The sequence below is a fragment of the Gouania willdenowi genome, chromosome 1, assembly GCF_900634775.1.
Source record: "Gouania willdenowi chromosome 1, fGouWil2.1, whole genome shotgun sequence".
In the NCBI taxonomy this organism is placed as follows: domain Eukaryota; kingdom Metazoa; phylum Chordata; class Actinopteri; order Blenniiformes; family Gobiesocidae; genus Gouania; species Gouania willdenowi.
Window position 1 is genome coordinate 12,934,787 of NC_041044.1, and position 21,941 is coordinate 12,956,727.

A 21,941-nucleotide genomic window follows, 5' to 3' on the forward strand; every position below is an offset into this window, starting at 1 on the left:
TTAATATATATTTTTTTATTATAGTTACTGGTGTTCTCATTGTATTATTAGCATTGCTATATTATCATTATATTACCTTATAAATATTTAATATTGTTTATTATTTAATATTGTTTTTAGTACATTATTATTTTGTTATTGCAATTATTACCATTAATATCATTACAACATTACTTGTATTACTATTACTACTTTCACTATTAATATTATATCCCTATCAACATATTTATTATTATCAGGGCTCTACACAGACTTATCCAGTGGTGGCTCTGGTGTGACAAACTTTCTCTGTTAGTCAAGAGGTTGTACAGCATAGACATACATGCTGATGAATAGTTGACTTAACTGGCTACCGTAGTTACCGTGTCTCTCTTAACAACCTGCGATGGTTCATGTGCAAGAAGCGCGTGTGCATGTGTGATAGATAACGCACGGAGGAGATGGCTGACACACACACACACACACACACACAGTATTTATAATAAAAATATACTAAATGAGTAAAATAAAACTAAAAACTAAACAATATTTATACAAAAAGTACACAAAATGACAACAGAAATGCATAAAAATATACAAAAAGGCTCCAAAATACATACATTACAGAAAAATACACCAAACAACAACAAACATATGAAAATGACTCAAAATACACAAAATAACAACAGAAATGCACAAAACTACAATAAAAAGATACAAAAATACATAAAAAGATTCCAGAATCACACTGCAATGGCAACAAAAAACTATTATACAAAAAATGCACAAAAACACAACAGAAAGATACAAAAATACGCAATTATACTCCTTATGCTCCTACATGAATGCATACTTTCGACGGGCACTGTACTAGTCAACATTAATGATCAATTATGCAATTACAATTATAATTGACCCCAATCCTGATTTCTACAAGTGAAGTGTTTATCTCTGTTTCAGGCCTCGTCTGCGTGATAGAGCTGCCACTGCTCGCTCTGCGTCTTCCTCAGAGGATGATGAAGGTGCCGTGGCGGCGTCCAGCGCTCTGTCACCTTCGTCTCTGCTCAGTCTGCCCTCCTTTAAGAACGTGGGCAGTGAGAGGGGGTGTGAGAGGGAGATGTGGGTGTCGGTGTTTGGGTTCCTGAGCAGAGCTGAGCTGCTGGCCTGCATGACTGTGTGTAAGGCCTGGTACAAATGGTACGTCCCTCACCATACATTAATCATGTATTAACCATACAATAACCATGTATTAATCATGTATTAACCATACATTAATCATGTATTAACCATACATTAACCATGTATTAACCATACAATAACCATGTATTAATCATGTATTAACCATACATTAATCATGTATTAATCATGTATTAACCATACATTAACCATGTATTAACCATGTATTAACCATACATTAACCATGTATTAACCATAGATTAACCATACATTAACCATGTATTAATCATGTATTAACCATACAATAACCATGTATTAATCATGTATTAACCATACATTAATCATGTATTAATCATGTATTAACCATAGATTAACCATACATTAACCATGTATTAACCATACAATAACCATGTATTAATCATGTATTAACCATACATTAACTATGTTTTAACCATACATTAACATACATTAATCATGTATTAACCATACATTAACCATGTATTAACCATACATTAACTATGTATGAACCATACATTAACCATACATTAATCATGTATTAACCATACATTAATCATGTATTAACCATACAATAACCATACATTAACCGTGTATTAACCATACATTAACTATGTATTAACCATACATTAAATATACATTAATCATGTATTAACCATACATTAACCATGTATTAACTATGTATTAACCATACATTAACCATAGATTAATCATGTATTAATCATGTATTAACCATACATTAACTATGTATTAACCATACATTAATCATGTATTAACCATACAATAACCATACATTAACCGTGTATTAACCATACATTAACTATGTATTAACCATACATTAACCATACATTAATCATGTATTAACCATACAATAACCATACATTAACCATGTATTAACTATGTATTAACCATACATTAACCATAGATTAATCATGTATTAATCATGTATTAATCATGCATTAACCATACATTAACTATGTATTAACCATAGATTAACCATACATTAACCATGCATTAACTATGAATTAACCATAGATTAACCATACATTAACCATACATTAACTATGAATTAACTATGAATTAACCATAGATTAACCATACATTAACCATAAATTAACCATGTATTAACCATACATTAACTATGTATTAACCATAGATTAACCATGTATTAACCATGTATTAACCGTAGATTAACCATGTATTAACCAGAAATTAACCATGTATTAACCATGTATCAACCATACATAAACTATGTATTAACCGTAGATTAACCATGTATTAACCAGACATTAACCATGTATTAATCATGTATTAACCGTACATTAACCATGTATTAACCATACATTAACCATACATTAACCATACATTAACCATACATTAACCATGTATTAACCATACATTAACCATGTATTAACCATACATTAACCATACATTAACTATGTATTAACCATAGATTAACCATGTATTAACCATGTATTAACCGTAGATTAACCATGTATTAACCAGACATTAACCATGTATTAATCATATATTAATCATACATTAAGCATGTATTAACCATACATTAACCATGTATTAACCATACATTAACCATGTATTAACTATGTATTAACCATGTATTAACCATAAATTAACCATACATTAACCATACATTAAACATGTATTAACCATACATTAACCATACATTAGCCATACATTAACCATACATTAGCCATACATTAGCCATACATTAACCATACATTAACCATGTATTAACCATACATTAACTATGTATTAACCATACATTAACCATGCATTAACCACACATTAACCATGCATTAACCATACATTTACCATGTATTAACCATACATTAAACACACATCAACCATACATTAACCAGGCATTAACCACGTATTTACCATGTATTAACCATGTATTTACCATGTATTAACCATACATTAACTATGTATTAACCATACATTAACCATGCATTAACCATACATTAACCATGTATTAACCATACATTAACCATGTATTAACCATACATTAACCATGCATTAACCATGCATTAACCATGCATTAACCATACATTAACCATGCATTAACCATACATTAATCATGCATTAACCATACATTAACCATACATTAACCATGTAATAACCATACATTAACCATACATTAACCATGTATTAACCATACATTAACCATGCATTAACCATACATTAACCATACATTAACCATGTATTAACCATACATTAATCATACATTAACCATACATTAACCATACATTAATCATACATTAACCATACATTAACCATGTATTAACCATACATTAATCATACATTAACCATACATTAACCATACATTAACCATGTATTAACCATACATTAATCATACATTAACCATACATTAACCATGCATTAACCATACATTAACCATGCATTAACCATACATTAACCATGCATTAACCATACATTAACCATACATTAACCATGTATTAACCATACATTAATCATACATTAACCATACATTAACCATACATTAACCATACATTAACCATACATTAACCATGTATTAACCATGTATTAACCATACATTAATCATACATTAACCATACATTAACCATACATTAATCATACATTAACCATACATTAACATGTGCTCTGAAAAAGGAACAAAGAAAATCCATCAACTGTAGCAGCTGTAAATCTGTAAAAACTTCAAACATTAAAAAAAGACGGTTAGTTTTTTATGAACCAATCACATCTCCCTGCTCGTTCTCGACCCCTCGTGTGCACAAGCTCACACTCAAAGATCATCACTGCTGACAGTTAGTCACGTTTTTTACCATATATAATGATAAAGTTTAGTGTTTACTTACTGCTGAATAAGACATGAGATTATACAAAGTTTCTACACAATACAAGCAATGAGTTGAGGTCTACAGCAGCGGTGCTCATGCATGTGAGTGAAGGGCGAGCTTATAGAGGGGAGGGGGTAAAAGTGTAGGACTGGAGGATGCTACTTTCAAAATCATGCTAGTTTTTGAAAATTGCCTCCCCTGCCTTTAAAGCCATGGGTCAAACTGACCCGTTAGCATTAGTGGTGCTAACAGAAAGCTAACGCAAGATGAAGGTCATAGTTAACAAGAGTTTTTTTTTATTAATGGCTAAGTAATTGTGATTAATTTCAATTGAATTTTAGTATTTGAGAATGTAATTGTAATTGTCTTTCAGGGGGAAAATAATCATTGTAATTGGAAAAAATGCTGGTCCAAGTAATCATAATTGAGTTGTAACTGAACATGGATAATTTAAGACGTAATTGTAATTTCAAAATGCAATTGGCCCCGCCCTTGGCAGGAGCTGTGACAAATGTCTGTGGAGCCACGTGGACGTGAGCCGCTGCAGCCCCCTCAGTAACCAGGCCCTGGCCGGCATCGTCAAACGTCAGCCCTCCTCCCTGGACCTGTCCTGGACTCCTCTGGCTAAGAGGCAGCTCACCTGTCTGCTCACCAGACTGCCAGGTACAAAGGCCACGCCCACCTGCTCTGTGCTCCTCCCACTGCATCCTCAGTGTGTGTGTGTGTGTGTGTGTGTGAGCAGGGCTGAGGGAGCTGAGGGTTGCTGGTCAGTCCTGGACCTGTCTGTCAGCCATGGTCTCCCCCACACTCCCCCACCTGCGTCTGCTGGACCTGCGCTGGTGTGAAGGTGTGAGTGACCCTCAGATCAAAGAGATGATCCTCCCACCAGGTCAGTGAGTCAATGTGTGCGTGTTAATCCTGATATATGGTTCTCTGCGTAGGTTTAGACATAAACATAAGCGCTGTGATTGGTCAGCTCCAAACCTCAGCCCCGGTCACTGCCTTCTCCAGTCACACCGCCATGTTTCAACTTTTTGCGTAGCGATGCGAGAGTTGTTTCTTCAGCGGGTTGAGTCACAGAGAGAACCGAGAACCTGTGTGAGTGTATCTGTGGAGGCCAGAGGAGCAGACATGATGTTATGTTTGAAATGAGTTTTATTTCACTGCTCCCTCTCTGCTCTACGGGGGGGCGGGCCCCCTAGACCCCAGCGTGACTGCGCTCAATACACTTTTATACTTTGTTTGCATGTTGCATATGTTTATATTGAACAATAAGGTGCACATTTTGAAACTGTTGTTTTCATGTCTGTGTCCAACTAAATACACATGGTTAGGTACAGTAGGTTAGTAATAATCCATAAAAAAATAACATTTTCAGATGCTTAAAAAACGTTGTTTTCTGTGACTGGAAGATGAACAAGGGCTTTTTTAATGCTCCTCTGAAACCACACACACACACACACACACACACACACACACACACACACACACACACACACACACAACCCCCTAGTGGCATGGCGGTGAATTGCATAGCGATGCGGGCCAACCTCTGCATCACGATGACGGCGTAGGTCCTGACGCTGAAGCATGTACCAGGCTTTTTAACGTCTGTGTTATAATGTGTGTGTACTGTGTGTGTAGGGCTGGAGTCATCCCGTAGCAGGCTGAGGTACACACACACCCTGTGTATGTCAGGTGTGTGTGTGAGTGAGTCGTCCCTCAGGCTGATCCAGAGACACATGCCTCAGCTCCAGAGACTGGACATTTCTCACTGTAGGAACATCTACGACTCGTCCATCAGCCTCCTGGCTGCTCCAGGGACTCACATTCGCAACCACATCACACACCTCACACTGGCAGGTCAGGATCAATTACAATTATGACTTTAATTATCCATATTCAATTACAACCCAGTTATGATGACGGTGAATCACATTTTTTCCAATTTCAATTGTTATTTTTCCCTGAAAGTCAAATACAATTACTTTCTCAAAAATACTTGAATGCATACTTCCGATGGGCACTGTACTAGATACAATTAGATTATTATAACAGCAACAGATTTTCTACTTATAATTACAGTTATAATTATGTCATAATTGTAATTAATTACCAATTACACGATTACAATTATAATTGAAAGCCAACCTTTCAACAGCGATGGATCCTCAATAAACATTTGACTCTGATATGTTTTCATATGTAATTGTCGGATGAAAAAACATTCTTAAATCATCTGAAACTGAAAACATGTCCCAAGCATAGAAAATAGAAGTTAAATAAGTTAAAATACAAGCAAAGTGCTGAACACTTTTAACCTCCTGTCAGTACTGAAAATGTATGTTTTGCAATAAATATGTGCAGATTTGGCCAATATGGATGATTGACATCAATACCTGACATGGAACCAAAGGCTGATGCAATCATAATTAATGACTCAGCACTGGTGAACACCCCTTCACCACCAAACTCAATGACTTTGGAAGACTAAGCCACGTTAGATGTGCTCCCCAAAGTACAATCATACTCCAACAATACAAGAGAACAAACATCCCTTTTTCACACTTTTTGTGAGATGTGTTCTATGCTGCAATTTAACTATCAATGTCCCAAAAGCCTATGTCCTGGTCTATCTATACTTTTCAGTATCTTTTGCTAGAAATGGTAAAAAAGAAGCTCCTTTGAGTTAAGAGTTGAATATTTAGCTTTCTCATACTCAGAAACACCAAGATCAACCAAATAGATCAAAGTGGTGGAGTAATGTGTGTGTGTGTGTGTGTAGGATGCAGTGAGCTGACTGACAGCTGTCTGACCTTCCTGAAGCGTCTGTCCTCTCTGACGCTCCTGGATCTCAGAGGCTGTAAAGGTGTCACTAGGAGGGCGTGTGACGCCTTCATCTCAGACCTGTCCCACGTGGCCCTCTACTGCATGATGGAGGAGAAACTGATCCAGAGGTTGGACTGATGTGCACCACCATCATCATTGTTTAACAGCTGTAAAGCAACACTTTATATTTTAGTAGATCACACGTGTCACAGAAACATTTTCTAAGACTTTGAGCAGACGGAATAAAAAACAAACGTATCATTTAATCCAGTGGGTCTATAACTTTTTTTTGGTGTTTCTCATTTTGAACGATTTAAAGCACTTTAAACTGTAACTCAGTGGTTTCCAACCTTTTTTCAGGTCGTGACCCCATTTTGTTCTCAACATTTAGTTTTTCGCTGTGTTTCTTATACAGTGTACGTGCACAGAGACGAGATTTTTTTTTACTGCATTGAACTACATTTATATTTGAGACAGTGAAAGTGTTTGATATTGTGTGCGGTAAACAATACAAATGTAATAATTAAAAATATATATAAAAATCTGCATTTTTGTTCTTATCAATTACTAGACATTTCAGGTAACCCCAAAGTTGGAAAAACCTACTGTAATTATTCTTTGAACCACTTAAAGGTGCAGTATTATGAAAAATCACTTTCTAATGGTTTAGCTACATTTAGCCTCATTCAGTGAAACAAAGTGTAAAAAGTCAGCTTTAAACGGGACAGTTAGATTTTTCTTACGTTATCAAACTCCTCCTCCTGACAATCCTGGCTCCTCCTACCCTATAAGAATGTGAGCTCCTCCCTCTCAGACTACCTCACGGCTAAAACAAACACTGGTTTAACATAGAATATATATTATACTCAGAAGTGGCAAAAGTACTAGTCTTCAGTACTCAAGTATAAATATAAAATAATAAAAAAATTACTCTGTTAAAAGTATTAAATTTCCTCCCTTACTTGAGTAAAAGTAAAAAAAAAAGTACATGCGACTGAATGTACTGAAGTAAAAAGTAGAATAAATGTCCTTTCAATAATAAAACAGGGTTTTATTTTTTTTATAACTTGTAGAAAACTGGTACATGGAAATAAATACAATCTGTTACTTTTGAACACCTGATGAAATTTCTAAGTAAAAAGTTTAAAGAAAAAATCCAAATACTCAAACCCTGAGTTTAACATTTTTAAAAAGGTGAAAATGTTAACCGTTAAACTAATGGACCTGTCTAACAGAAAAAAGCTCAAACAACATTTTGCTTCTTTTTACGTCGTGACGTCAACTTAGAAGGTCTTAAACAGAAGCTCATTTTTAAAATGTAAGGAGTAGAAAGTACAGATATGTTTAAAAAAGGACTAAAAGTAAAAAGTCTCCAAAATACTCAAGTAAAGTACAGATACCAGAAAGAACTACTTAAGTACAGTAACAAACTTTATTGTCATATATGTAAAGCTGTGTTCTGTGTATTTAACCCCTCCCCGAGGAGCAGTAACCGATCAACATCCCAGAGATGGACCAGTGAGATTAGAACCAATGGGCCTACAATTTCCACAGATAATTTATTTACCTTCACCATACAATCAGGGCTTTAAATAAACATTTTAGTAGGCGAGTAGATCCTTAAAGTTATCAGCTAAACACATTTTACACCAACCACATGATTTTCCAGCCAAAATAAACTACATTATGAGCCATAGAATAGATTCAAGCGTAAATGGTGAAAATATAAACATTTAATTCAAAAACAATGCAGGTGCAATATGGAACTTTTGGTGTGTCGGAGAAATGAACCTTTTATAAAGTATTTTCTCCTAACGTAATAAACTAACTTCACTCAGATGAAAATTGGATTCCTGAAACACTGATGTTAAGAATAGAAGTAATCACTAATCAATAAGAATTACATGTACTGTAGAGAAAACATGTGTTATGGCAAAATTATTAGTTATGCTTAATATTATATTTACTCATATTTTAATCCTTAAGCCTTGGGTTGTAACTTTCCATTGATTCTAGCTCTGGGTCAGGCCATCTCTTCAAAAGCACGTCTTCCCAAAACAATCTCAAGGTCGAGACGCACAGGCACCCTCTGTGTACGCACTCACAAGCCTACACACACTCACATAGTCACACATACACACCCCATACACATCCATTCACACACACACCTCCACTCCCATGACAACCAGCAGATACCAGAACTGGTTGTTTTGACCCAAAGAAGAAACTGTCTCTTTTCACTCTCTCCTATCACCTCCACCCTGTACTCTTTATCTCCTGGGGGGAGGAGGGAGGGGGACGGAGGGGGAATATACGTGTTGAGTTAGAACTGTGTTTTACTCTGTCATCGGATCGCCTGGCCGGGCGGTCACCAATTTTTGTTCCACTTTGTACTCTTTTTTTACTTAGTTTTATAATAAACCTTTTTTTATAAAATCATCAATGCCTCGCCTGGACTCCATCACTCAACCAGAGCAATAAATCATGTCTCCAAATGAGGTCAACCGCAAATTTGCCATGACACATGTTTTACTAATATATCTCACCACGTTTGTTTGTTTCTAACTTAATTTCAGCTTTTATTGTTGGTTTTGCACCATTTCGTTTGTCTTCTGATACCAAACCATAACAATCACGCTAACGTAACACGTAGCCATGCAGCCTGTTGATTCAAACAGATGCAGTGGTATCTGTTTCCTTCTTCACCAGCCAAAATAGCTAGTAATGCTACAATGTTACCCACCGCAATTAGCTGGTGTTAATTTAAAGCCCTGTAGATAATCAAATATATAGATAATCCAAAATGCAGCGTGATCGTTCCATTTTTAATAGCCGTTATATCGGATCGTATCACCTTTGACATGATTGGGATGGGGCTACAAGCAGGACAGCTTACCTCCAGGAACATTTAGTCTGAATTCTGTTTATCTCAAACAAATGAAGACCATGCCACAGTTTCCAAAACCACTTTTATTACAAAACAGAACAGCTGTTGGACTGTGTGTGTGATCAGTAGCTCTTGGTAGTCTCGTACATGTCTGGGAACGGGAGGCTGACTTGTCCACTTCCGACCACCAGAGGCAGGATTCCAACAACGTTCCAAGACAGCGTGAGGGTTATATTTTTATTGGCCCTGTAACACAACCAAACGTAACAGAGAATATCACTAATATAGTCCATATAAACACTTACTCCAGTGCCTCCAGAGCTCTGAGCTGTACCTGATACTGCTTTGGTCATTCCGTATAAGAGCAATTATCATTTCATTATGTGAGTCCATGAACCTATCATACATTTATAAATTATATTTCTTATTACAGCATTTAATGTGGTCACAATATTCTGTACAAACAGCAGACTGACACTTTCCCAGTGAGGAACTTTCAAAAGAATCCTGAGAGCATCGTTGTATGCTACTTGTAGCTTATGGAATGTAGCCTTTGTGTAGCAGCACCACTAGTGGGCAGTGTAGAGTGGTGTGCAGTAGGCTTTAAACAAAGCTATTTTTACATTTGCTGTACACATACTAAATTTTTGCACCAGCATGTTAGCTTGTGCATACAATTTACAGTACTGCTTCTGAATGTCATCATTATCAGAAATATCACTCCTGATCACGTGACCGAAGTATTTGACTTTTTCCACAACCACCTGCTCCTCTTCTGACAAGTGGAACATGGGAAATACAGCCTTACACTCCTTAGTGCTCACAATCATCACACACTCTTTATAGTGTTAAACCTGATGTCATATTGTTCATCATATTCAGTGCACACTTTAAGCAGTTGCTGCAGGCCTGCAGAGTAGGGTGACATGATGAGCAGGTCATCAGTGTAAAGTAGATGGTTTAACAGCCGTTCCCTATCATACAGCCAGTATTACAGTTGTTCAATCTTTGGGAGAGATCGTCCATGTAAAGGTTAAAAAGCATCTGTGACAAGATCCCACCCTGCCTCACCCCATTAGTCACAAAAAAAGGTCTTGATGTTGCACTTCCCCATCTAACCTGCATTGTTTGATGCGTGTACCAAAAACCTAGGGTTAGGTAGGGAGGAACCCCTCTCACAGTTTGCCATGGTTGATGCATCCAAGAAGCACATAAACATGGTGGATTTCTGTCCTCTGTACTTCCTCACAGCCTCTGTCAGGGCATAGATGCACATATCAGTTCCATGTTGACTTTTAAAACCAAATTGCTCATCAGTGGCGATAACATATTTCTTCAATCTATCCACGAGTACAATTTCAAAGACCTTTGATATCACACAGGCCTGTGGTTGTTAATACTGGAGATTTTCCCTGTTTTATCCTTCACTACAGGCACAAGTACAACAGACAGCATAGAACAATATACCATGAGTTAACATTGCAGTGAAAAGAAAATATTGAGATGGAGATTATAGAATCGATCAGTTTAACCATGGAAGGAGTGATGGAATGTATAACAGTGAAAATTACAAGTCCAGAGGGACGTAAGATATTAATCTGTTTGTATCGTGCACCTGACTGTAAAATAGACATATTTAATGAGAAACTACCTAAAATGATAGAAGAAACTAAATATAAGAGATTACTGATATGTGGAGACTTCAATATAAACATTTTAAATCCTTTAAAAAAATACACACATTGAAGACTTTACTAATTTTATGTACACAAATGGATTAAAACCTCTCATAACGAAACCAACCAGAATTAATAAACACAGCTCAACACTGATAGACAGCATCTTCACAAACATACAAAACTCTAACGAGTGGTATATTAATAAATGACATCTCTGATCATTTACCAATATTTACAATACTAAACACTAACGAGAAGACGAACCTTGAAAATCATAACTCATTGACATACAGAAGACTGGAAGGAGAAAAACAACTAGAAAACTTTAAACAACAGATAAAAAGAGAGACGTGGAAGAGTGTTTTCAATGAAGAAGACGTGAACGTAGCATATGACACATTTACAGACACAATAACAATATACGATAAATGCTGCCCTTTGAAACAAATAACAATCAAAAGTAAAACAAACAAAGTACCATGGATTAATAAGAAAATAGCCAACGTATGCAAAAAGAAAAACACATTATATAAAAGATATGTTACAGAAAAAACATTGAAAGCAGAAGTACGTTATAAAAAATACAGAAACAAAGTCAATAATTTACTAAGAGAAAAAAAAGAGAATACTATGAAAAACAATTAAAAGACAATAAAAACAAAAAATTGTGGGAAATTATAAACTCCATAACCATGCGCAAAGGCAAAGAAAAAAATGCAGACCACTTTATAATAAACAACGTAAAAGAATACAATAAAAACAAAATAGCACAAGAACAACAGTTTTTTCATAAATACTGGAAAAGAAACGGAGAAAGGGATAAATAAACACCCAACATTTAAATGGAACCATTTTGACAATGAGAAGAAAGACATTGATAAGTACTTTGTACTCGAAGAAGTAACAGAAGCAGAGGTGGACAGAAAAATCACAACCTGTACCTCAAAAAAATCCAGAGACGTTAATAATCTAACTATGAGTCTAATAAAAACCATAACAGCTGAAATAACCCCGCCACTAACACATATAAGTAATCTATCATTTAAGAATGGGGTTTTCCCAGACAAAATGAAAATTGCAAAAATCAGACCAATTTACAAGGGTGGAGAAAAATGGAATTTCACTAATTATCGACCTATATCAATATTACCACAATTATCGAAAATTCTGGAAAAGCTCTTCATGAAAAGACTCAACAAATTTATAGAAGACAATAATATACTACATGAAGGACAATATGGATTTAGAAAAGGACGTTCAACAGCTATGGCTATAATTGACATCACGGAGAATATAAGAGAAGCATTGGAAAAAAAACTATTTGTATTCGGAATTTTTCTGGACCTAAAAAAAGCCTTTGACACAATTAATCATGATATTCTAGAAGAAAAACTTCAAAATTACGGAATAAAGTACAACGCCTTAAAATGGATTAAAAGCTATATGACAAATAGGAGACAATATGTTGACTTTGAAGAACACACATCAAAATGCCAAACCATACAATGTGGTGTGCCACAGGGTTCAATTTTAGGGCCAAAATTGTTCATTTTATACATAAACGACATTTTCAAAGTTTCAAATTGTCTCAAACTAACGTTGTTTGCAGACGATACAACCATCCTATGATCAGGTAAAGACATTAAAACTTTAATAGAGTCAACAAACGAAGAATTATCAAAAATCCAGACATGGTTAGATGTAAATAAACTAGCCCTAAACGTCAGCAAAACAAAATTCATCAATTTCGGAAAGAAAAAAATAACAGGAGATATAACACTGAAAATGAACATGGAAATAATAGAACAAGTAAAAGAATATAGAGTACTAGGAGTTTGGATGGACGAGAAGCTGACCTAGAAAAAACATATACAAATAGTTAAAAACAAAGTTGCTAAAAGCAGTTACATCCTATGGAAGCTTCAACAAATCCTACATACCAAATCACTTAAAACAATCTATTCTTCACTCATAGCATCGCACTTAAATTACTGCTCCGAAATATGGGGTAATAACTACAAAACGTATCTTGAACCACTATTTAAACTACAAAAAAAAGCTATAAGAATTTTACATAAAGCACCACACAACGCACACACAAACGAATTATTTAAAAAGGCAAAATACCTAAAACTACAAGAAATAATACACTACAACACACAAATACACGCATTTAGGGCTTCATTTAAAAAACTACAACATCAGATACAGTCTGATGTGGTAGTACAGTATAGTGCAGCTTTTGACACTATAGATCACTATATTCTACTAGAGAGATTAGAGGAATTACTTGGAATCACAGGGACTGCCCTAAACTGGTTTAAGTCCTACCTATCTGATAGGTACCAGTTTGTACACGTGAATAATAAGTCTTCTGCGTACACTAAAGTAAGCTACGGGGTTCCTCAGGGCTCTATGCTATGTCCAATCCTCTTCTGTATCTATATGATCCCCCTTGGTAATGTTATGAGAAAATACTTTGTTAACTTTCACTGCTATGCTGATGATACCCAACTGTATGTATCAATGAAGCCAGGTGAGACAAATCAGCTATCTAAACTTGAGGCCTGTCTAAAGGACATTAGGGCCTGGATGGACCAAAATGTTCTTCTTCTCAACTCAGACAAGACTGAGGTCATTGTACTGGGCCCACGACACCTTAGAGAAACCTATGCTAGCCTAACTGCCCTAGATGGCATTACTCTGGCACGAAGCACAACTGTTAGAAACCTTGGGGTTCTATTTGATCAGGATTTATCCTTCAACTCTCGCATAAAACAAACTTCAAGAACTGCCTTCTTTCATCTCCGTAACATTGCTAAAATCAGACCTATCCTGTCTCAGAGCGACGCCGAAAAGCTAGTCCATGCTTTTGTTACCTCTAGACTGGATTATTGTAATTCTCTTTTAGCAGGCTGCCCGAGCAAGTCGCTTAAGACACTTCAGCTGGTTCAAAATGCTGCAGCACGTGTACTGACTAAAACTAGGAGAAGAGATCACATTACTCCTGTATTAGCCTCTCTGCATTGGCTTCCCATAAAATATAGAATAGAATTCAAGATTCTTCTTCTCACTTATAAAGCCCTAAATGGACAGGCACTTGTCTATCTCAAGGAGCTTGGAGTGCCATACAATCCCCCCAGAACACTACGCTCTCAAAATGCTGGACTACTCGTTGTTCCATTTGTCTCTAAAAGTAGTATAGGAGGAAGAGCTTTCAGTTATCAGGCCCCACTTCTCTGGAACCATCTACCAACCACGGTTCGGGGGGCAGACACCCTCTCTACCTTTAAGGTTAGGCTCAAAACATTCCTCTTTGGTAAAGCTTTAGTTAGGAACCAGCTCATAGCTCATAGTTAAGATGCAATAGGCATAGACTGCCGGGGGGGGGGGGGGTCTGGCATGCTCGGTTGGAGAGAGGTTGGAGAGGGCGTTAAGAGAGAGGTCATTTAGGGTAGAGAGGGACCGGAGAGGGTCCCATTCCTCTCTCAAACACTCCCTCTATGTCTGCTTCTTCCCTTGTGTGTTTGCTCCTGTACTCCTTCTGGCTTTTGTCTTGCAGGTCCGTGGGATCCTCAGTGTGGAGTTACAGAGTCTCAACAACTCTGTCTCCATCCTTTCCTCTGCACACACCCAACACAGCATAACGTGGATGGCTGTTCATCATAGGAATGGGATCCACACAAGGTTCCTGCTGCTTAACAGAAGGTTTTCCTTGCCGCCATGATGAATTCATGTTGGGTGTGGGATACATATGTATGTGTATATATGCATATGTGTGTATCCATAAAATGAAGAGTCCGTCCTTAAGACTGCTCTACTGTAAAGTGTCTTGAGATACCATTGGTTATGATTTGGCGCTATACAAATAAAAGATTGAGATTGAGATACAAAAATGTTTCACATACAAACAAAATGCCTATGACTTCAGACATAACGTGTTTAAACTAGACAGGGTTAAATCCAACATTGGGAAACATAGTACTGTGTATAGAGCCATGAAACTCTGGAATAACCTTGATGCAGAGACAACAATCCAAAAATCTGACAAGATTTAAGGAGAAGACGCGGAGGATATTCCTACACGCATACAGGATCAACACAGCTGGAGGAATGTAAACAACGTCTGGAAAAGAAAGCCCGAGGGGATACGGATAACAACGAGAGTGAGGAGGAGTAATAACAGGAACAATGACTGCAGATGAGAACACATCACACAAAAAAGGAAAAAAAAAAACATAAATGAAAAGATGAAATTGTGGTATGAAGAAGATAAGAATGTTTGACCAGGAAAGAAACGAGGTTTGATGTAAAATTTTCTGTGTTCAAAGCAGGGGACGGATCTAGATAAGCAAACTGCCTTTTTCCGTCGCCCTTTCCGGCATGCAAAAAAAACGGACAATGTGATTTCTGCTCTGAATGTCAAAGTGAATTTCTGTGATTGCAACCATGTCGGAAATGAACTGAATAAATAAATAAATAAACATAAAGCAAGTAATACCATAACTCTATGACCCGCAAATTTCAAGTGCTCTACTGTGATTTGATCTGAACCACAAGATTTACCCATTAATAGTTTGCTAATGGCTTCAGTTACCTCCTCACTAGTGACAACCACATTGTCATTGGGTACGTCACCAATACTAAAGTTTTTACTTTTTACACAATTGAATATATCACTGTAATGCTTTCTCCACAGCGCCACAACATTATCACGCTCAGTGACTCCTTCAACAGTAAATAGTAGAGGAACTTTAGAAGCATTCATGACCTGGACTTCTTTCCAAAAGTCTTGCACATTATTTTGCAACAGTTTTCGGACAAAAGAGTCAGCCCTCAGATTGTGCTCCGTCCTTTTTATGTACCGCACAGCATATTTAAATTGTTTATCCATCTGTTTTTTTATGCTCAATTACAGGTCCGGTCCTTGGTTTACCTGCAGCTACCTAGCTTGTGAAGGCCACTTTAGCCTGCTGGTGGTGTTTCCTCATGCTCATTCCTTCCGGGTCGGGCATTTTGTTTGACACTTCTTTTACAAAATGGTATGCTTGAGTCTTTTAGTCCAGCCACAACTAAATCATACATCTTACACACATCCTCCCTGTGACACGTTAAACCATTGTAAGGAATGGGAATATTCAAGATTGATTTCTGTCAGATATTAATAGTACTGTAGATCACAATCTGAGCTTTGCCCACTCTACTTTCCTATCCCTAGTTTGGTTATCATTAGCTGTTATAGCAGGTAGACTCTCTGTATTTAGTGAAACAAAGACAGGCATGTGATCCGCAGTTGCCGTCCCATACAGAATCTCAAAGTCCACTATACCCTCATGAGCATCTGCAGAGCTTATGCAGTGATCAAGCCATGAAGTTGTATGCCAGGCTTCACTGACATATGTGTAGCTATCACTCGGTAAGAGAACCTTACTTGACAAGTTTAGCTTATTGTCCTCACAAAATTTAATTAAATGCTGGCCAAACATGGACTTCACATCAGAGATGTCGGCATTAAAGTCAACCATTACATAAATACAAGTGCATTCACTTTCCTCAATAAAAGAGCCAATAAATGCAAGTTTTCATAGAAATTCAGCTTCATGATCATGACATTCAAATGGTGTGTAAACATTCAGAATAATAAAAACTTTATTGTCGTTGGTAACTTTAACACCTATACACCAATCAACATTCAGTCTGATCACACTAATAACTGGATCATATTTTTTGTGCCACATTATGGCCACACCTCCAGATATTCTACCATGCACTATCCCCAAACTCAAGTCTGTTGAGGACTCCCCTGCCCCGTGGAAGTCAAAATTAATAGAGTGAAGTTTGTCCAGGTCTTGTTTCGAAAGTAAAGTTTCCTGTATACATAGAATGTCAGTGTTTTCAAACAATTCATCAACAATTAATCGTCGGGCTTTATCCGCTGCACTTTGTCCTAAATGTAGGCCCCAAGTGTTATATGATACGACCCTCAATGATATTTACATCACAGGCGCATTTAACCTTGCGTCTCCAAAAGCCACTGTTGCGGGTTTACGCACTTCATAGTATCGTCGCACAAATGCGCCTTCTGGCCACAAAGCTGGGTCATACATTAAGTTTTGGAAGATGTGATTTAAAGTGTGAAAGTTACAGGCCAAAATGCATTTGCACCCATTATAGCACCACCTCGTGGTGGATTTTTTGGTATGGGTGATCTGTGTGCTGTTCTATAGTTACCCTGTAAATTTCACAGCCCTCAACATATTACTAAAGGTTTGTTTATTTATATGATATGTAGTAATAAGCCACGCCCACTATAACCAATCGCAATTAACTTTGAGATATGGTCCCAGGAATGACCAATGGTCATACCCACCAAATTTGGTAAAAATCGGTCATGCCATTTAAGAGATATAAATTTCCCATATTTGCAGCGCCCCTTGTGGCGTAAATTAAAAAATAAAATTCTCATACCCTTACAATCACATGGCAACAAAGGATCTCAGATTTGTTGTTGTTAGCATTTATTTTGACCAAGATATGCAACCGTTATGCATTTTTACAGCTCGCTAGAAAACTTTACTGAGTAATTATTCTCGCATATTTTGAGCCAACAAAATTATTTTATCAACTTTAGATCAGGTCAAACTGAAGACTCTACGTGCCAAGTTTCACACTGATTGGACAAAACCCCAAAGAGGAATTTTAAAAAGTAGGTTTTGATGTGTAGTGACTCTATATAGGGAACTATGGAATACGAAATTTCTGAAGATGTGAATTAAATTGTGAAAGTTAAAGGCCAAAATGTTTTTGCAATTATAGCGCCACCTAGTGGTGCCATTTTTGGTATTGGCGGTCTGTGTGGTCTTCTATATCTACCCTGTAAATTTCACTGCCCTCAACATAATAATTCAGCAGAAATAAATGTTTGTTTATTTATATGTTATGATGTAATAAGCCACGCCCACTTTGACCAATCGTGAATAAATTTGAGATATGGCCTCAGGAGGGACACAATATCATACCCTTCAAATTTGGTAAAAATTGGTCTTGCCATTTAAGAGATATAAATATTCGTTATTTGTAGCGCCCCCTAGGGGACTATATTATTTAAATTTGACGCATTTCCTCAGTCACATGTCAACCATGGATCTCAGATTTGGTGTTAGCATTTATTTTGACCGAGATTCACGTTTTAATAGCTAGCTAGAAAACTTTACTCGTTAGTATTTTGAGCATATTTTGCCCTAACAAAATTATTTTAATAACTGTATATCACGTCCAACTGAAGACTCTACGTGCCAAGTTTCACTCCCAAGGAAGAGTTCGAAGAAGTAGGTTTTTTTTAGTTTTAGCGATTTTGCTCCAACAAAAGTTTCAGCGGAAATGGGCGTGGCCTAGCCCAGGTGATTCTGTACTATTAAAGGAATCTGTGGATATGAAGGTTTTAAATTCGCAACAAACGATGTGGGAGTTATTGGCCAAAACGCAATGACCTTTGTTATAGCACCACCTGCTGGCAGATATGTGAATTTTTGCGTCTAAGGTACGCGAGGAGGTCTGGACCCAACCACCAAAGGGCACCGCCCTACCTTGCACGGTTTAGCCTGCAGCACCACTTTTACCGGGGGAAACATAATAATAATAGAAATCCTTACGATTACAATAGCGTTCCTAGCACCGCTGGTGCATGCCCCCTAATAAATTAATGTTTCCAAGGTGAAAATCATCTATCTTCACATCTAAGGAGGAGCAAAACAAAGATGTTTTTTTATGAACGTGTGAAAACTGGACTTAAACGTTGTGTGGAGGATCATTTACTGAGCAGGTGAGGTCTGCCCCCCTGTGTACACTTAGAACAACTACACAACAGACACACACGGAAATATAATGTTTATATCTGCCTCAGTCCACACACTTTAGATAATAAATATATCAAAAACACTTTAAAATGGCTTAATGTCCATTGCCTGTGTTTATTATGTCTTCAGCTAAATTCACCCATAATTCATCACATGACTGATTAATCTGGTCCTGTTTCCTCCGTTTAGATCACAATGCTTCATTTACCAATGAAAAACTGGTCAGGATAAAAATAATGTCACACTTGCAGCGTTCCCACGGTCCCACACAGAGCAGAAGCAGAGCTGTGTGTGTGTGTGTGTGCGCATGTGGTACCTGAGCCCGTTCCCGTCATCAAAGAAGAAATATTTGGACTTCATGTCCCTGAGGTTCAGTTTGGGATTTTCTCCTCGAAGAACAATCTTGTCCCACAGAACCACCTGGTTCAGAGCCTGAGACAGACAGACAGACAGACAGACAGATGAGTGCACAGACAGGCAAACGCTCTTAACACACAATGCCATTGACGAGAAAACTTGTCATTTGTGTTTTATGACAGAGATTACTAAAATACACCCTGGCGGAGGTCCCTCATCCATATCTAAGCTGTAATGTGATGTAGTAACCACTGGTGACCTGTAGGTTGCAGCAGAGCACCTTTAGATGAGAGATCACCTGTGATGAGCAGAACTCAGAGGGAGAGGAAATGAGGTTACGAGACAGAAAATGGCGCTACGAGAGTTGATGCTGAAGTTCCCACCAGCTCACACTCAACCAGAGCATGTGTGGAACTATGTGGACTATTGACAGTGTGGTGATGGTGAGAGAAAACCATCAGAAGGGGCCAAACGGTGACACTGCAGAATGATGGGGGAGAGACTTGGAGGAACGCCAAAATACAGTAAGAAATCCATTCAACTCTGACATAGATAGTAAAATAATAATAATGTTGCTATCAAAAGCCTGATCTCAGTGTTGTTTTTTATAGTTTTATAGAAGGAAACTGTGGTGGCATACAGCCCATACTCCCATAATACAGTTTCTCTAAAGGAATGTCAGTTGGCCTCAGTTTAATCTCGAAGGCCAGAGCACGTCCAAACCCACCCCAGACATCACATACACACACACACACATCATATACACATACACACACACTCACTCACACACCCACACATCGCACTTTCACCCCGACATCGGAGGTTTCACCTCCGGCAAAAGACATTTTTTTCAGCTTTTTGTCACAAACTGGTGATTTGTGTGAAACTTGCCTCTATTCAACTGATGATTACAGAAGAACGATGCAAGCGCGAAACATTTTTTTTCTGATGAAATTAGAAACTTTAATTTTTCAGAATCTGGTTTCAGATTTCAGATCGTTATAGTACAAAATATTCTGTGGGTCCTTAACAAACTGATTACCGCACCGGACAGTAGCGGTAATCAGTGTGTTGGAGTGTGTGTACGTGTGTGTCTCACGTTGCTCTTGGTGGCGTACTCCGCTGACAGGTAGAGGAAGAGCTGCTTGACGTTCCAGTCAAAGATGGGCTGTAGATGTGTTCAGAGTTAAAGTGTTTACATGACATAAATATGGTTTCACTCAAATACTCAAATAAGAAGGAAAATTAGCAGTAACTTAAAAACATAACATGTTTGAACATGCAACACTTTTTTGTCGTATACTATGCAATTATACTCATTTAAAATTTGTAAAATTTTTACATTTTTCTATTATTTTTGAAAAGTCCACTTTGCATTTTTTTAATACACATCACAATCTGCAGCTTCTTTAAATCCTATCTGCAACATTTCAACATATTTAAAGATGGTTAATATAATACAAAAACGTATTAAGTGCAGTATGTACTCTATTACTACTCTGACCTGTATTTATCTCTGAGTTTGAGAAGTTTGACAAATAAATCAGATTTTAGACAAAGCTCATTGGTTAATATAGTGCTCTGTTAGAAGAGGCCTGAGGGCCCCTTACATGGTGCACGTGGGCTACCTGGGGCCCGCGGGCACCATGTTGGTGACCCCTGGTGTAAGAGACATAGATATCTATGGTAAAAGCCTATATTATTGTAGATATCTATGATAAAGGCCTATATATATATATATATATATATATATATATATATATATATATGGTAAAGGATATCAGCTGAGAGGTCAAATGTGATGAAGCCCAGGTCACTCCGTTCTCTTGGTCCTGTGAAGTCATCAACGTTCTTCCTGTTGGAAAGAAAAAACAAACACATTCAGAGCCATGACACAAAGATAGGACCACCGTCACCATGGTAACAGCACACCTGCTCACTGTGTGTGTGTGTGTGTGTGTGTGTAAGCTAACGCTGATTCACAGCATGACTTTAGAGACGGGCACTCTCCGGTCCTTGAAGGCCGTGGTAATGAAGCAGCCGAACGTCAGCGCCGCCATGACACTGAGAGAGAAGGCGAACAGAGAGTTCGCTCTGGACAGAACCGTGTTCATCTTGAGGATCACACGAGATTTAGCCACACACACACACAGCGCTATGTCACGGAAGTAAAGACTGACGCACGACAAGAGTCACTTCCCTTTCACACTTTTCAAAACAAAAGTCATTTGAAACCAAAGCGTTCTTCTTCTCTCTGTAGAGGAGTCCCATGTCCCCACAAAGAGCCAGCCTAGCTAAACTAAACTAAACTAAACTCACT

At 37.4% G+C, this 21,941-nt stretch overlaps 2 protein-coding genes across 2 annotated transcripts in view; one reads left to right on the top strand and one right to left on the bottom strand.

Annotated features, from left to right (window-relative positions):
* Positions 1-6,980, top strand: part of LOC114465382 (lysine-specific demethylase 2A-like) — a 32,420-nt gene extending 25,440 nt beyond the window's left edge. Inside the window, 5 exon segments of the mRNA XM_028450404.1 lie at positions 940-1,176; positions 4,513-4,676; positions 4,756-4,902; positions 5,658-5,876; positions 6,799-6,980. Of these exon segments, the coding sequence (XP_028306205.1) occupies positions 940-1,176; positions 4,513-4,676; positions 4,756-4,902; positions 5,658-5,876; positions 6,799-6,980 (949 nt within the window).
* A 2,811-nt stretch (positions 6,981-9,791) lies between these two features.
* On the bottom strand, positions 9,792-21,735 carry LOC114462390 (signal peptidase complex subunit 3-like). Its single transcript, XM_028445198.1, has 5 exons — positions 21,605-21,735; positions 21,403-21,476; positions 20,721-20,797; positions 19,581-19,696; positions 9,792-9,975 (listed from the first exon to the last, which is right to left on the bottom strand). Exons 1-5 carry the CDS (start codon positions 21,733-21,735, stop codon positions 9,852-9,854), a joined length of 522 nt encoding a protein of 173 aa, XP_028300999.1. The 3' UTR covers positions 9,792-9,851.
* Between the last annotated feature and the right edge of the window lie 206 nt (positions 21,736-21,941).

Excerpts from the sequence above, each read along its gene's own strand:
- LOC114462390 (XM_028445198.1), bottom strand. The coding sequence starts at position 21,735 with ATGAACACGGTTCTGTCCAGAGCGAACTCTCTGTTCGCCTTCTCTCTC. Across the intron at positions 21,477-21,604 it reads CCCGTCTCTAAAGTCATGCT|GAAGAACGTTGATGACTTCA; the intron begins GTGAATCAGCGT and ends TCTTTCCAACAG. Across the intron at positions 19,697-20,720 it reads AGTACGCCACCAAGAGCAAC|GCTCTGAACCAGGTGGTTCT; the intron begins GTGAGACACACA and ends TGTCTGTCTCAG.